This window comes from Morus notabilis, unplaced genomic scaffold (genome assembly GCF_000414095.1).
Source record: "Morus notabilis unplaced genomic scaffold, ASM41409v2 Scaffold223, whole genome shotgun sequence".
Lineage (NCBI taxonomy): Eukaryota > Viridiplantae > Streptophyta > Magnoliopsida > Rosales > Moraceae > Morus > Morus notabilis.
This window is the reverse complement of record NW_010366650.1, coordinates 104,077-121,139: the sequence shown is the minus strand read 5'-3', so window position 1 is coordinate 121,139 and position 17,063 is coordinate 104,077. Positions and strand designations below refer to the sequence as shown.

Here is a 17,063-nt window from a genome sequence, read left to right as displayed (position 1 = left end):
TATGATATTATTTATTACAATATTACTATTATATTATATTATATTATATTATCTTATTGTATTATTATATTATATTACGAGTATGAATTTTAGATTGAGAATATTGTAAATTTTAAATTTCATTAGGGGTATTATAAAAGTTTCATTAATTGTACTGTGTTGATTCCTGCATAATCTAAAAGCTAAAGTTGCCTTTGGACTGCTTCTGATTTTGGCTGTAGATTCTTCAAAAAGCACTTTTGAGGAGATTTAACAAACAATAAGGGCCTGTTCTTTTGACCCTAAAAACTCGAGTAAGGCCTACTCGAGTTTCACTTTCAGCCCAAAACTGTGTTCGGCCGTGTTGTAACTCGAGCATTAATTCGAGTCAGCTACCCAAACTCAAGTTCACCCTCCCCCCTTCAATTCGAGTGAAACTCGAATTAATATCCACAGTGTTTAACTCTCGCGTGCAGCAACGCCCTGCTTGTAGCTGTTGGTTGTCCTCTTCCTTCACTGAACTGAGATTCGAGCCTTCCCATTCCTTCTCTGCCATTTCACGTGATTCCCATCTGTAAAAGTTTCTTTTCTGAACCGTTGATTCCTACCTCGTCTCCTCCTTTTGACCATCGTGTAAGAGCCTTCTCTTGTTTGAAGTCCCGTCTCCTCTTTCAAGCTTTTAGGCGTTCCCATTTCTTCTCTGCCATTTCACGAGTTTCGTTGCAAAAGTTGTTTCCCCCAAATCTGAAACCCTAGCCCCAAAATCATCATCTCCTCCTTTAAGCTTTATCCGTTCCCATACCGAGAAGTAGCAAAAGTTTCCCCCAAATCAGAGATTATGAACCCTAACCCCAAAATCAACACTAATTTTGTAAGTTTTCAGTCCCCAGCCAAAACGGGGAAATTCACTATGAACCGTTCTATTCGGCGACCTCCTTGGGCATCCCTCCTAGGTTGATGTAGGAGGACTAGCTCTCGACCTAGTTCTCTTCAGCGGCGACGTCAAAGCTCCTTCCCCTAGCATTGTTATCGCCGGTACCGTAAACACGATAATTCCGGGCGTTTTGGGAATCTCAAAGCTGCTCAAAGTTGCTCTTCTGTAGGCTCAAACTCGGTAAGTACATAAATCCTTGCATTGATTTCCTCAGCGTGATATTCTATGGTTTGAATCTGCATCCATAAACTCAGGTGACTTTGGACATTGATTTTTGACTGTACATATGTGATATGCTATAAACGTGTTGGTTGCTATGGTTTGCTTTTGTTTAAGGGATGAATGTGTGGAGATGTGTTAAAATGGAAGGAAACCGAAGTTCTTTTCTTTACATCACTGAGGTTTAAAATCGTGGCCTTATCCTTTCTCCTCAACCGTAAATTGGAAACCAATGGGCCCCGTCTCAATTAACCATTGTTATATTGTGCAAAATGTGCAGTATACTACTTCTAAAAAAAAAGCAAGAGCCTCAAGTCATATATGATATATGTATTATTTTGTTGAACAATGGAGGCAATAGCAAAGAAATCAAGGGATTAGAATATTATATAAGTATATATGTTACTACGTGTATATATATATATATATATGTTTATCTCCTAGAAAAACACCATAATTAGAAAGAAACTTATAAAATTTAGCTAAGAGAATCATTGAGAATATATGCACATGATTAGGTCCTTGATATTAATTGTAAAAGCTATCAAGTTAAAATTGTTCCTGTAATATAGGCACATGATAAACATTAGTTTGAGAAACTATAGGATACAAGCTAAAATGTAAAGTACAATTAGATAATGATAAAGGTAATGCCTAAAAGCAGGTTGTGAATATCCTGCACTTGTGACAGGTTTGAAATGAATATGCCCTTGTAGTCATTAAAGTAGCACATATGATCAACCATGTAAGAACACAAGCCAACTAGGTTGCTAACATATAAGTAATGTCTTTCCTGTGTTAACACCAAACCATGAGTCTAAAAAGCCTATCTAATTCTAACCCGAGCCAAAAATAAGCTGTTGAGATGTGGATTTCCTTATTGTGAGTATACTTGGTAATGTTTTCTTGTTTTGCTTCTTTGTTTTAGGTGAACCCATTGCTAAGTGCAAGTTCATCTAAATTATACTTTGATGCACATACAAGCTATGGTTGTGATGCGTAATATGTGTCTAATGGCCTTGCTCCTTATGTCAAGTGATATTCGAAGGTGTGACAATTATTAGTTGCCGGTTTATAATGTCACTATTGGCATATTCGTACTATGGTAAGTTGAATAACGATCGGAGCTAGCTGCCGTAGTGTGCTTATAAACATTGGTAGCATAGTTGTCATTCCGTAGGATAATGCTCCATATGTGGGCGACGCGAGCTGTTACACATTCCTGAGCCTATTTGATTTCGTTTCCTTTCATTACATGATTTTTGCTTCAAATGTACATATGTATTATGACCGGATTGGATTTCACCACTAAATAGATGGCAATAAGGAAGGATAGATATGTTAATTAGAGCCCCGAAGTAGAGGTGGGGTTGCTTTGGCGGCTAGGTGACTTTAATTTAGCCCACTCGTCTGGTACCGTACCAAACCGAGACAAGTATGCTGAATGGGCAACCCAACTAAGTGAGCATTTTATCGTCCCCCTAACTTGGGACAAAGTAAAATAAAAAGCTAGTAGACTGAAGAAAACGTTTGATGCTGAGTTTCTACTTTTTACTACCACTGGACTTGGATGGGATTCGATTCATAAGAAACCCACCTGCACTGACGAATATTGGCAACAATTTATCTGTGTAAGTTTGATGCTCGATTGATTTTTATATACATATGCTGGCTACCTAACCATGAGTCTTTTTCTTATGGTTTTTAATATTTGTTAATGGATTTGCAGAGCCATCCCGAGGTTGAAAGGGCAAGGAGGAAGCCCTTGTTGGATTACGATTTGTATTATTATGCGTTTGCCAATTCAAGGGTAACTGAGCCCTTTGAGTATGGTCAGGATGATATACCAAACATTCCGCCTCCACCACCACAACAATGTGACGGCAGCCCTATTGACATTGACAAAGGACTAACAAGTTTCAATGATGGTGAGGATATACCTTCTACAGATATGAGGTGAGGCTGTGCACCACGTGTTGGCTCGTCATCACGAGTGATACGTAAACGGTCAAGTCGAAACAGTCGTAGAGGCTTACTGACCTTTATGGAGCGTGCCGTGGATCGACTAGTAAGTTCGATAGAAACAAGTAGTCAGACTCGAGGTATAAATTCATCTGCGAATATGTCCGTTCAAATTGAAAACATTGAGGACCAATGCTTTGATTTATTGGGAACGTTACAAATATCACAAGAGCAATACCTTTTCATGTTCAACTTTATGACTTCGTATCCTACACTTTAGCGGCCATTCCTTCGTATGCCAGAACACCATCGTCTTGTGTGGATTCAGAAGACTATGGAGCAATATGCAAATCAACAAGTTCCTCCTCCGCCACCACATTAAATGCCTATCCCCCCGTTCTTTCAGTCTCACGTACACCCGAATCCTGCCCCCGCCTACACATTTCAGCAAACCACTTCAACTTTCCAACCGTACGTGCCACCATTTCCAATGCCACGTGGAGGAGATGGTTATTCACAATTGTGATGGCGGCGGCATAATATAGTTGGTTGAGATTTCTAGATTACATTTACTTGTTATGAACTTAAATAGACTTGTCGTTATTGATGCGTTTACGGTTTTATTTCCTTCATTAGTTGTCAGTATTAGTACTGATGAATCTTTTCTAATTTGAGGACAATGTTATTGCTTTGAACATATTTTATCGAAGAGTTGATTTATATGATTTACAGTTATGCATACGTTTTGTAATATTTAACTTTATGCTTTATTAGTTGAAGAATTTGGCAGGGATGGATATAGGTGGGAATTCAAACCCAATGGATCCTAATGAATCAGCAAGTGACAGTGATGATAATTTTTTCAGGCAAGTGGTAGTTGCAGCGACTTTGTTATGTGTTGGATTTGTGTACAGAGAACCTTCCCACCGAAGGCACACTTTAGGTTAGGGAGGTGCAGTTAGAGTGAATTAAAAGACTCCCACATTATTGCACCAAGCCAACAATGCATTAGTATTTGAATACTATTTTAGATTATTTTCATAATTACCTCCAAATTATGTATCTAATTCAAAATGCTTTTTAATTTTTTAAAATGATTTAAAACATCTCTTAATATATAGAAAAGAGATCAAGCTGTTCTCTCCCTCTTTTATAACTTTAACAAAAGTGCCTATGTGGCATGCCATTAAAAGCCAACTAATTCTAATTAAAATATAAAAGAGTAAATATTGAAACAATAATAACAAAATAATAAAAAAAAATTCCTAACATTTTTTCCCTCTTTCTTCTCACTCTATCATTTGCTATATTCCTTTTCGGGGTGTAAGAAATGAGTCTGAACCTGAATAATCCGCCTGACTTGAAAGTGTAGGATTTTATTATTATTATTTTTATTATTTAAATTCTGATTCAAATAGTCCCAACCCGCACTGTGCGAGTTAGGGGGCGCTCTTTTTTTTTTTTTTTTTTTTTTTTTTGCTTTTCCAACTTCAGTCTTTAATTTCCTCGTACATGTAAGACCTAATAGACGAATCCCTTTTAACTGATTGGTCAAAAACACAATTTAATCAAATTACTATATAAATTACAAGAAACAATAAATAAAACTATGGTTATTTTACGTGGCTTATATTGAACAAGAATACACCAACGAAATTAGACTGTAACTTTATCACTCTAAATGTTGAATTGCATTTTACAAAATCCACAGTGAAACTATCAATGAGGAACTTGTTTCTAATACTCCACGACCAACTCTCCAAGTCACTCCACCTGAAGTTTTGCAAACCCTGTGTTGATGTTTTGTATTTGTTGCTTGACTTGTTCTTCACACCTTACTCCAAGTTTTACTTACCTTGAATTAGAGCTATAAGTTTAGAGCGAGCTAAGGTCTCGAGTCTAAATGTTTATTTGACCCAACCGGCCAAAACATCCTTTCTTTAAAGATTTTTTTGAAAATACATTATAAAATTTCAGATCAACCATAATCCTTTCAGGCTTAGGGCCATGTTCGGTCACTCCTCTCCTGTTTTGGGCTGGCCTAGCCCAAAATTTCTATTCGAGTCGCCGGACCGGCGACCCAAACTTTCACCTTTACCTTGAGGCCACCACCTTATTCAGAGGCAATCCTAGTTACCTTTGGGTCCACAACCCTACTGCAAGCAGTGCTAGCTTTTCGAGATGCAAGTAGCGCTGGACCTGGCCTAAGTATATGCCATCAATTTTGAAGATAATTACACTGTATGGCAAAATTTTATATATTGAGTTTAAATTCAACAGAAATTTTAAAATACTATAAATATGATATAATGACACTGTAACTTTCATGATGTCATATTTTATATGATTTTTAATCATTATTTTAATGATATATAATTCGGCAATTCCCATCATATTTCAAAAATTTTTCTATATTTCAATCTCTCTTTATATATGTAAATCGCACTGATTTTTTTCGGCCATCTAGCGGAATATAAGGCCCAACTTAGCCCAAATAAAGTTGGCCAGGGCTAGGCCAGCTTATGGACCATGGGTAACCACCCATCCTGGCCCAAAATATGTCTACTTTAACCGATGAAACTCCTTTCCAAGTCGTGCTCCAATTTTTCCAATTTCTTCTTCGACTTTATTTTTTGGGACACTATATGCTTGAACAACTATTTTAAGACCAATTTGAACATCCAATTCTTCAATTTTGACCCCATCAAAGTACTCCACAAACTTCCACTTGAACATGTTTCCAACATTAATAATTGTCTCTCAACGTAACACAATTTATGCATTTTTATTTTCCTCAAAATCGAACCACTCATATACAAACTGCGTCATATTTGTTCATCGGCTAAATCACCTTTGTTGTGCCCATCCGTGTTTCGATTTTTTTCTTTCTTTTGAGAATACACAGTAGAAGCTGAATACTTTCTAATGATTTTTGCACATTGACACTCAATAATTAAAATATATATGTCGTGACCTATTTTAAAACAAATTATAACTATACCTAACTGAAAAATTGAAACATATAAGGCCTGTTCGTTTGACCCTAAAACTCGAGTTCAGGCCCACTCGAGTTCTGCTTTCAGCCTAAATTCATGTTCGGCCATGTTGTAACTTGAGCATTAATTCGAGTCAGCTACCCAAACTCAAGTTCACCCTCCCCCCTTCAATTCGAGTGAAACTCGAATTAATATCCACAGTGTTTAACTCTCGCGTGCAGCAACGCCCTGCTTGTAGCTGTTGGTTGTCCTCTTCCTTCACTGAACTGAGATTCGAGCCTTCCCATTCCTTCTCTGCCATTTCACGTGATTCCCATCTGTAAAAGTTTCTTTTCTGAACCGTTGATTCCTACCTCGTCTCCTCCTTTTGACCATCGTGTAAGAGCCTTCTCTTGTTTGAAGTCCCGTCTCCTCTTTCAAGCTTTTAGGCGTTCCCATTTCTTCTCTGCCATTTCACGAGTTTCGTTGCAAAAGTTGTTTCCCCCAAATCTGAAACCCTAGCCCCAAAATCATCATCTCCTCCTTTAAGCTTTATCCGTTCCCATACCGAGAAGTAGCAAAAGTTTCCCCCAAATCAGAGATTATGAACCCTAACCCCAAAATCAACACTAATTTTGTAAGTTTTCAGTCCCCAGCCAAAACGGGGAAATTCACTATGAACCGTTCTATTCGGCGACCTCCTTGGGCATCCCTCCTAGGTTGATGTAGGAGGACTAGCTCTCGACCTAGTTCTCTTCAGCGGCGACGTCAAAGCTCCTTCCCCTAGCATTGTTATCGCCGGTACCGTAAACACGATAATTCCGGGCGTTTTGGGAATCTCAAAGCTGCTCAAAGTTGCTCTTCTGTAGGCTCAAACTCGGTAAGTACATAAATCCTTGCATTGATTTCCTCAGCGTGATATTCTATGGTTTGAATCTGCATCCATAAACTCAGGTGACTTTGGACATTGATTTTTGACTGTACATATGTGATATGCTATAAACGTGTTGGTTGCTATGGTTTGCTTTTGTTTAAGGGATGAATGTGTGGAGATGTGTTAAAATGGAAGGAAACCGAAGTTCTTTTCTTTACATCACTGAGGTTTAAAATCGTGGCCTTATCCTTTCTCCTCAACCGTAAATTGGAAACCAATGGGCCCCGTCTCAATTAACCATTGTTATATTGTGCAAAATGTGCAGTATACTACTTCTAAAAAAAAAGCAAGAGCCTCAAGTCATATATGATATATGTATTATTTTGTTGAACAATGGAGGCAATAGCAAAGAAATCAAGGGATTAGAATATTATATAAGTATATATGTTACTACGTGTATATATATATATATATGTTTATCTCCTAGAAAAACACCATAATTAGAAAGAAACTTATAAAATTTAGCTAAGAGAATCATTGAGAATATATGCACATGATTAGGTCCTTGATATTAATTGTAAAAGCTATCAAGTTAAAATTGTTCCTGTAATATAGGCACATGATAAACATTAGTTTGAGAAACTATAGGATACAAGCTAAAATGTAAAGTACAATTAGATAATGATAAAGGTAATGCCTAAAAGCAGGTTGTGAATATCCTGCACTTGTGACAGGTTTGAAATGAATATGCCCTTGTAGTCATTAAAGTAGCACATATGATCAACCATGTAAGAACACAAGCCAACTAGGTTGCTAACATATAAGTAATGTCTTTCCTGTGTTAACACCAAACCATGAGTCTAAAAAGCCTATCTAATTCTAACCCGAGCCAAAAATAAGCTGTTGAGATGTGGATTTCCTTATTGTGAGTATACTTGGTAATGTTTTCTTGTTTTGCTTCTTTGTTTTAGGTGAACCCATTGCTAAGTGCAAGTTCATCTAAATTATACTTTGATGCACATACAAGCTATGGTTGTGATGCGTAATATGTGTCTAATGGCCTTGCTCCTTATGTCAAGTGATATTCGAAGGTGTGACAATTATTAGTTGCCGGTTTATAATGTCACTATTGGCATATTCGTACTATGGTAAGTTGAATAACGATCGGAGCTAGCTGCCGTAGTGTGCTTATAAACATTGGTAGCATAGTTGTCATTCCGTAGGATAATGCTCCATATGTGGGCGACGCGAGCTGTTACACATTCCTGAGCCTATTTGATTTCGTTTCCTTTCATTACATGATTTTTGCTTCAAATGTACATATGTATTATGACCGGATTGGATTTCACCACTAAATAGATGGCAATAAGGAAGGATAGATATGTTAATTAGAGCCCCGAAGTAGAGGTGGGGTTGCTTTGGCGGCTAGGTGACTTTAATTTAGCCCACTCGTCTGGTACCGTACCAAACCGAGACAAGTATGCTGAATGGGCAACCCAACTAAGTGAGCATTTTATCGTCCCCCTAACTTGGGACAAAGTAAAATAAAAAGCTAGTAGACTGAAGAAAACGTTTGATGCTGAGTTTCTACTTTTTACTACCACTGGACTTGGATGGGATTCGATTCATAAGAAACCCACCTGCACTGACGAATATTGGCAACAATTTATCTGTGTAAGTTTGATGCTCGATTGATTTTTATATACATATGCTGGCTACCTAACCATGAGTCTTTTTCTTATGGTTTTTAATATTTGTTAATGGATTTGCAGAGCCATCCCGAGGTTGAAAGGGCAAGGAGGAAGCCCTTGTTGGATTACGATTTGTATTATTATGCGTTTGCCAATTCAAGGGTAACTGAGCCCTTTGAGTATGGTCAGGATGATATACCAAACATTCCGCCTCCACCACCACAACAATGTGACGGCAGCCCTATTGACATTGACAAAGGACTAACAAGTTTCAATGATGGTGAGGATATACCTTCTACAGATATGAGGTGAGGCTGTGCACCACGTGTTGGCTCGTCATCACGAGTGATACGTAAACGGTCAAGTCGAAACAGTCGTAGAGGCTTACTGACCTTTATGGAGCGTGCCGTGGATCGACTAGTAAGTTCGATAGAAACAAGTAGTCAGACTCGAGGTATAAATTCATCTGCGAATATGTCCGTTCAAATTGAAAACATTGAGGACCAATGCTTTGATTTATTGGGAACGTTACAAATATCACAAGAGCAATACCTTTTCATGTTCAACTTTATGACTTCGTATCCTACACTTTAGCGGCCATTCCTTCGTATGCCAGAACACCATCGTCTTGTGTGGATTCAGAAGACTATGGAGCAATATGCAAATCAACAAGTTCCTCCTCCGCCACCACATTAAATGCCTATCCCCCCGTTCTTTCAGTCTCACGTACAACCGAATCCTGCACCCGCCTACACATTTCAGCAAACCACTTCAACTTTCCAACCGTACGTGCCACCATTTCCAATGCCACGTGGAGGAGATGGTTATTCACAATTGTGATGGCGGCGGCATAATATAGTTGGTTGAGATTTCTAGATTACATTTACTTGTTATGAACTTAAATAGACTTGTCGTTATTGATGCGTTTACGGTTTTATTTCCTTCATTAGTTGTCAGTATTAGTACTGATGAATCTTTTCTAATTTGAGGACAATGTTATTGCTTTGAACATATTTTATCGAAGAGTTGATTTATATGATTTACAGTTATGCATACGTTTTGTAATATTTAACTTTATGCTTTATTAGTTGAAGAATTTGGCAGGGATGGATATAGGTGGGAATTCAAACCCAATGGATCCTAATGAATCAGCAAGTGACAGTGATGATAATTTTTTCAGGCAAGTGGTAGTTGCAGCGACTTTGTTATGTGTTGGATTTGTGTACAGAGAACCTTCCCACCGAAGGCACACTTTAGGTTAGGGAGGTGCAGTTAGAGTGAATTAAAAGACTCCCACATTATTGCACCAAGCCAACAATGCATTAGTATTTGAATACTATTTTAGATTATTTTCATAATTACCTCCAAATTATGTATCTAATTCAAAATGCTTTTTAATTTTTTAAAATGATTTAAAACATCTCTTAATATATAGAAAAGAGATCAAGCTGTTCTCTCCCTCTTTTATAACTTTAACAAAAGTGCCTATGTGGCATGCCATTAAAAGCCAACTAATTCTAATTAAAATATAAAAGAGTAAATATTGAAACAATAATAACAAAATAATAAAAAAAAATTCCTAACATTTTTTCCCTCTTTCTTCTCACTCTATCATTTGCTATATTCCTTTTAGGGGTGTAAGAAATGAGTCTGAACCTGAATAATCCGCCTGACTTGAAAGTGTAGGATTTTATTATTATTATTTAAATTCTGATTCAAATAGTCCCAACCCGCACTGTGCGAGTTAGGGGGCGGGGCGGACATTTTGAACTCACTTTGCCCCGACCCGACTCGATTTAGGTGTGTAACCCTAAATATATTTTGTTGGACTATCTCTATAAGGACTGTTTATTTGACATATTGTTAATTTTATTTTTAGACTTTATTGACTGTTAAGAAGTATGTTTGATGTTATGTTAATGCTTATGGACTGTTTATGGATTTGATGCTTTTAGACTGTTAAAATAGGTATGAAGTCATAGATTAAAATTAGTTTTCATCAATCCGAGTAACCTGAGCCTGCCTGAGGTCACCCGACAGATTATGGATTTGTGGGCTTAAAAGAGTGTTGCAACCTAAAATTTTCTCAACCCGCACTGAGTGGGTCGGCTCAATTTTTCGGCTCAACCCGACCCTATTCCTTTCTCGAAAACATGATGCATCTCATTTCTTAAGTCAGACCATGATCATGACGACATAAGCTTCGATGTCGGCATCGGATCTATCCCCTCACCCCCCTCCCCCACCACGACGGCGATGGATGATCCGATCCCCCATCCGACGGTAGCGTGATCCCCTCGACAGATGAATACCCAACTGTTTTTCCTACCGATGGCGGCGCAAACACAACCTCCTATGAAGGCAACACGAACTCAGCCCTCACGGCGGCACGAACCAATCTTCCATTGACGACGATGCGATCTTCTTCACTCTTGCGGCGCCGATCTCCCTATTACACGGTGGCGCAAATCACTCTATCCCTGACCGGCGTGAGCTCTTCCGCCTTTATCCCCGATTTCCTCTTCTGTTTTGGGTCCTTTGTTTTCAGTTTGTAATAGAAAGCTTTTCAACCAAACAAAATCGTGGATTCTAGCTCCACAGTGGGTGATGTTTATTTGAGCCCCAAAAAATTTCCAATTCAGGATGATAAGAAACACTTTTATCACTATAAAGAAGATCTACATGTTTTTGGTGGGAATCAAAGAGAAATAAGAAAGATTTTGAGGAGAGTGATCTAAGGAGAGCAAAAGAAAAGTTTTCAGAATTTTCTAAAATTTGGGATCCTTTAATTTTTTTAATTTATTATTTTTTTAAAAAAACATTTTCTCCCTTTATATTTTTTTAATATTTAAATATTTTCATATTTTGATAATGGTTTTAATTAATGTTTAATGGTTGCCATGTCACAAACTGTTAGGATTATAAATGGATTTAGACGGAGGAGGAGTTATTTGTTTTTTTTATAGATGATGTGTGTTTTGAATTATCTTAAAAAATTAAGAGGCATTTTGAGATAAGATACATAATTTAAGGGCATTTATGAAAACAATCTTATTATTTTCCAACAAAAATTATAAGATCCTAAGTTTTTTTATTTTTTATTTTTTATTTTTTTTATTTTATAAGTTTGGTTGTATCTCAATCATTTAAAAATTATTTAATATATATATTTCAGATATAAGAAATCTGACATAAACATGTATAAAAAGTAGTAGTATTTTCTCCTCGGTACTCCTGTTTTCTTCTGATCATTGTGTCGTTCGAGTGTGGATATGGGATTGCGAATTTTGCATGCATTATTTTGTGAGATAGGGATTGTGGCTGGCATTTACTGGGTGATGAATGAATGAAGTGGACCCACCTTCTCTTTACGTATATGATACGTGACATGTCTTCGTGGCAAATCCGTGAACATTTCTGGTGCATGTCTTTGGTCCCAGAACGCAAGTGAAAATACTAAAAAATATCATCGGCTAAAAGAAATTGCAAATAGAAGAGGGAAATAAAATGACCTTATGTTAAACCGTCTTACAAGTAAGCCAATATTCATTGTAAATTTTATTCGAGCGGAGGGGATTTATATATATATATATACATTTTTTTTTTCTAAAACATAAATAACATAAAAAAATATACAATAAATTATATTATAATTTTTTTGAAGAACTATTAATTACATATTGTAAATTTTATTATATGAAAAATACGTCACCGAGGGTTTTGTGTTGAAATTTTAGATTTTTTTAATATATAAGATGTTATTGTATATTTCTTTTATTTTGATGTAATTTTGATCAATTTAGCGTTTAGAATTGTGCATTACCAATAAGAATATTCTACTATAGATTTTTTTTTTTTCATTTCAATATCTTGCATTTTAAGGAGATAAAAAACCATACCTTATATTTTATATTTGTCACATTTATAGCTTTCCGATTTCAAAATTATGCTCCATTCTTATATTTTCTTGACCAATGGTCAATTTAACTTCAAAACATATCCTAATTAACGCTGTCAATAAAATAAAAGAATTACGAAAAAGAATTGTAAAATGTTTAGAATATTCGGATCTTTTTCATAGTCAAAATCAAGCTCAAACTAAAGAAATATAAATTTAACATAAAGATAATATAAACGTGATGTAGTAAAAAATATAAGACATCATAAAAGGCATTACAATTGCTCGTGAGTAAAATGAGTAAACTTGTTTATAAATGAAATTTAGGAATAAAATGAAGAAAAATAGTAAAATTCAGGGAGCATATATGAGAATATAAAATTTTAGTGGGGGCAAAATAAAAAGTTAAAATCTTCCAAATGGTCAAATTTTTATTTCAGCCCCCACTCGGCACCATGTGCCTCCACCCCTGCATATATTATTATTATTTTGTAGTTCGTCTTATATATACAAGTTTTCAACTGTTTGTCCTTTTTGTTTAATGGACCTTCTTAGATAGGATAAAGAAAAAATGAACTACCAATATTTTTATTTTTTTACCCAGATTTATATAAAAAATTATCTATTGCACATATAAAAAATTATTTATTTCGCATACTTTTTAAACTTAATGTGATTTTAACTAGATCCGACAATTATAGACTGACACTACTGACAAAACTCCTTTTCATTAATAAAGAACAAAACTAGTAGTTCAGTACATAAAACAGTTTTAGGTGTATTGTTTTACAATTCAATAATAAAAATATGATTTTCCCGTCTAAGTATTGAATGTTCAATACTATAATATTAAAGTTCAATAATATCAACAACAAAAAAAAAGAGTTCAGAGAAAAGAGGTAACTTGATGATCTTTATGAGCAACATTACAAGTATATGAAATAACAATTTTCAGGCACTGCTTGGTACATTTTAAACAGCCCTTTAATTACACATCTAAAAAGAAAGAGAAAAGCCCTTTTCAATAACATAAAATAAACAATCAAAGAGTCAAAACCGAGAAATTTACTAGAGTGATTATCTAACAAAGTGAAGTTAGTAAAATGACGTCTTCATTTTCTATAAAGAATGATCACTCGGCCGCGTTTTTTTGTAAAAACTGGTCGTTCCTTATAGTTCCATAGTCATTTTGCAAATAAAAATTTTTCAAAAGTTATTTTGACTTTTTTATTGAGTCATTTTTACAAAGCTCTTGTCAAAACCAATATTGATATTCTGAGAGAAGAAAATCAAAGGGTGTGTGTGTATATATATATATATATATATATATAATTCTCGTGAATACCACAAGAGTACTTAATCAAATATTCTTCACATTATTCCATAGCATGAAAACGACAAGACCAATTAGAGAAGGCACAATAACATAAGCTCCACCAATATGACTAAACGCAGATGAAGTATTAGGAATGTTGTTTCTGGAAGAAGGATTGTTGGGAAGATCAGAGCCGGTTGTTGCCTGAGGTGCACCAACCGGTGCATAATCTTGATTGCTTTCTACCTTCATTTGCAGCTTCATTCCTCCCAGGCAATGTAACTTGTTGCCACATACAAAGTACATCTGGCCTGCCTTTGTCAATGGCACGGTCGTGTTTCCATTTGAAAATGTGTTCAAGACGTTGGTTGTGTTGCAACTGTTGAAGCTTTCTCTTGTCACTTCACTTACACTATGAGTTGATGAATATTGGAACACTACAAAACCATCAATATACAAATATTTAGTAGTTTCATTTATAGGAGAATTCATATAGATGAAGCTGGGCTTTTGAGACTTTAAACCTATGAACATTCATTATTTGGTGACTTGTCATTGGAGCTTTAAATATTTGTAATCAGCCATTTTGAAATTTTCAAACAATTGTATAATGTGGCCCAAATTGATAACACCAGTTGAATTGGTGACGAAAAGAAAGGAATTAATTACCAAATTGAACACGTGCGATTTGTCATAACATGAAAAGTTCAACGGCCGGGTGGCAGACGTCGGGATATCAAATTTAAACAAGAACAATGCTATTAATCTCCACTCTCTCACAAAAGATGGGCTCCACAAATGGATCCCACTCTCTATGAGAGAGCGGAGATAAAATCTCTTCGGGTTATACAACATTTTCCCTTAAACAATGTTATTAGCCACATGCAATGGTTTGATAAGTTTAAAGAGTTAATTATCAAACTGAAAAATATGGGAATAATTTAAGGGATGAAGTGCTAATTAAAAAACCTATAAATTATATGTAAATCCCAGAAAGTTTGACAGAAATGTAGCTTAGAAATTAGAGAAAATAATCAACTGATCAACTATAATTTGTATAGTTCAGCAAGAGGACTCACCAAGAATATCACCCACGTTGAATATCTTGCCGTTTATCCATGAATCAAGATTTGTACTTATATCCCAACCAGAAGTATCTCCCACCGTGTACGTAGTTGCTCCACAAGTAATTGCAGAGCCAAGCACAAGAAAAGCATAAACTAGAAGCAGCTTTTCCATGTTACTTAGATATTGGCAAATATTGGGCTATAGCTATATATAGCTGAACCAGTTGGAGACGACAATATAACTATAAATGATTTATATATATACATGAAGGTTGCTTATATTAGATGACCTAACTTCAACAGATCAGAGAATGATTTGCTCTTCTTTCTTCCTTTATTAATCAAACGTCATTTTTTATGCTTACTATGCACAGTACTATCAATTACTTGAAACGATCAAAATTGCACTTGTTATTATCTTCAATATTTAAAAAAAAAAAAAAAAAAGAAACAAGAAACAAGACTTGCCATTTATATTGGCGAGTCTACAAGACAACAATATTATTCTGCCTTGATAATTGAGGAGATTGTTAATTACCTAACTTTTTATACATAAATTGCTTAAGTAAATATAATTTGTTTTGATGTTGGTAGGTAAGTTGGGTGAGGACGATGTTTCATTGGTGCACAGGGATGTTAAACACCTCCCAACCTCCAATTCTTACTTTATTTGACTTTTACAAAGAAAAATATATGTCGGTACGCTTCTTCCTGCCAAAAACAAACTAAGAGCTAGACTTCATTCCAAAAGAAAATACAATTGAACACAATATTGATAGTAACCAAATAACTAATTATAACAGTAATGAATCTAGGTATATACTTGCAAAATGATCTATTGTTATAGTCCAAGATCAAGTTTGGTTATGTACGAAAAGTCTAGTATTTATCTTGGGTGTGAACGTTATAGATATATGGAGATTTTGTTTCCCCATTTATCATTTTTTAACATTTTTTAACATTTTTTTAACATTTTTTTAAGAAACACTATTAATTCTTATCATTTAATTTACTATGAAATGTCAAATTTTCAACAAGACAATATAGGAGACAACAACTCCATATCTCCCACATAAATATTATAACGTATGTGCCTATATATTCCGCATTTCATCGCTTAAATATTTAATATATGGCAATTAATCATTTTAATTTAATATAAAATGCACTGTATGGCTTGGGCAGAACTCACAAGTCACACTGAAAAAGAATCAGGACTCAAGTTTTTACTAAGTATTTTCTCTCATAAAAATTCAAATTCTTCCGACATAGATTGTTTGCTCTCCGAACCGCCTGAAAAGGCCAACTTTGGTCCGGCCTTAATATGCTCCCAACAGAGATAATGTCATTTGCCAAAGCTAAAAAGGAAAAACTTTTAAGTTAGCGATCAAGTTGTGCATAAGCTTGCGTCCCCGCCAGCATTTTGTGCATTATCTATTTCATTATATACCAATATAAAAGAGACGCAGAGGTACTTGTGCGTTGGTATAATTTCGTAACTGAAACTATATATTATGAATGAACAAACGAAGGAAAAATAAAGGGAAAGAACAGCTAATAATTGTAAGAAAAGAAAAAAAAAATCTCCACTTTTTGTTTAGTATATACGTATAAGTATATATACTCTGGCCGATAAAGAAGTGTTTTGGCGATTCCTAAATCAAACACGTACACGACCGTCGTCTGACTTGGACAAACGATAAACTTCCTTGGAAAACATCAAACAAACAACAGAAAACAAGTGGGAAAGCAAATATTGGTTTTTTGTAAAGTGGGACCCAACTTCCATATCACCTATGACCCGATATACCAACTATACACGATTTTTATGCTTCATTAATTTTACCGATTCGAATTTTTAATTTTAAGTTTTTATAATTAAAAGTTTTAAGAAAATATCATAATAAACTTTTTCTGTTATAGTTAAAAAATTTTAAAAAAATATTATATCTTAATTTTAATTAAAAATTTGAATCTACAAAACAAACAGTGCCTCAATATACAGGGTTTATGATTAGAGTTTTAGGGAAAAAAAAGTGCGAAAAGAAAAAAAAAAAAAGGATTCGAAGCAATTCTACATGCACGCTTCTAGTCAGGTTCTTCAGCCACACAAACTAGATCTATTGTTAAAAAAAAAAAAAAAAAAAAA

At 35.1% G+C, this 17,063-nt stretch overlaps 1 protein-coding gene across 1 annotated transcript; it reads right to left on the bottom strand.

Annotated features, from left to right (window-relative positions):
• Positions 1 to 13,892: 13,892 nt before the first annotated feature.
• Positions 13,893 to 15,086, bottom strand: LOC21400099 (stellacyanin). The gene is made up of 2 exons (XM_010110836.1): positions 14,927 to 15,086; positions 13,893 to 14,284 (listed from the first exon to the last, which is right to left on the bottom strand). The coding sequence occupies exons 1-2, from the start codon at positions 15,084 to 15,086 to the stop codon at positions 13,893 to 13,895; spliced, it is 552 nt and encodes a 183-aa protein (XP_010109138.1).
• Between the last annotated feature and the right edge of the window lie 1,977 nt (positions 15,087 to 17,063).

Coding starts and splice junctions, on each gene's coding strand:
- LOC21400099 (XM_010110836.1), bottom strand. CDS start 15,086: ATGGAAAAGCTGCTTCTAGTTTATGCTTTTCTTGTGCTTGGCTCTGCA. Junction 14,285..14,926: donor CAACGTGGGTGATATTCTTG/GTGAGTCCTCTT, acceptor ATGGTTTTGTAG/TGTTCCAATATTCATCAACT.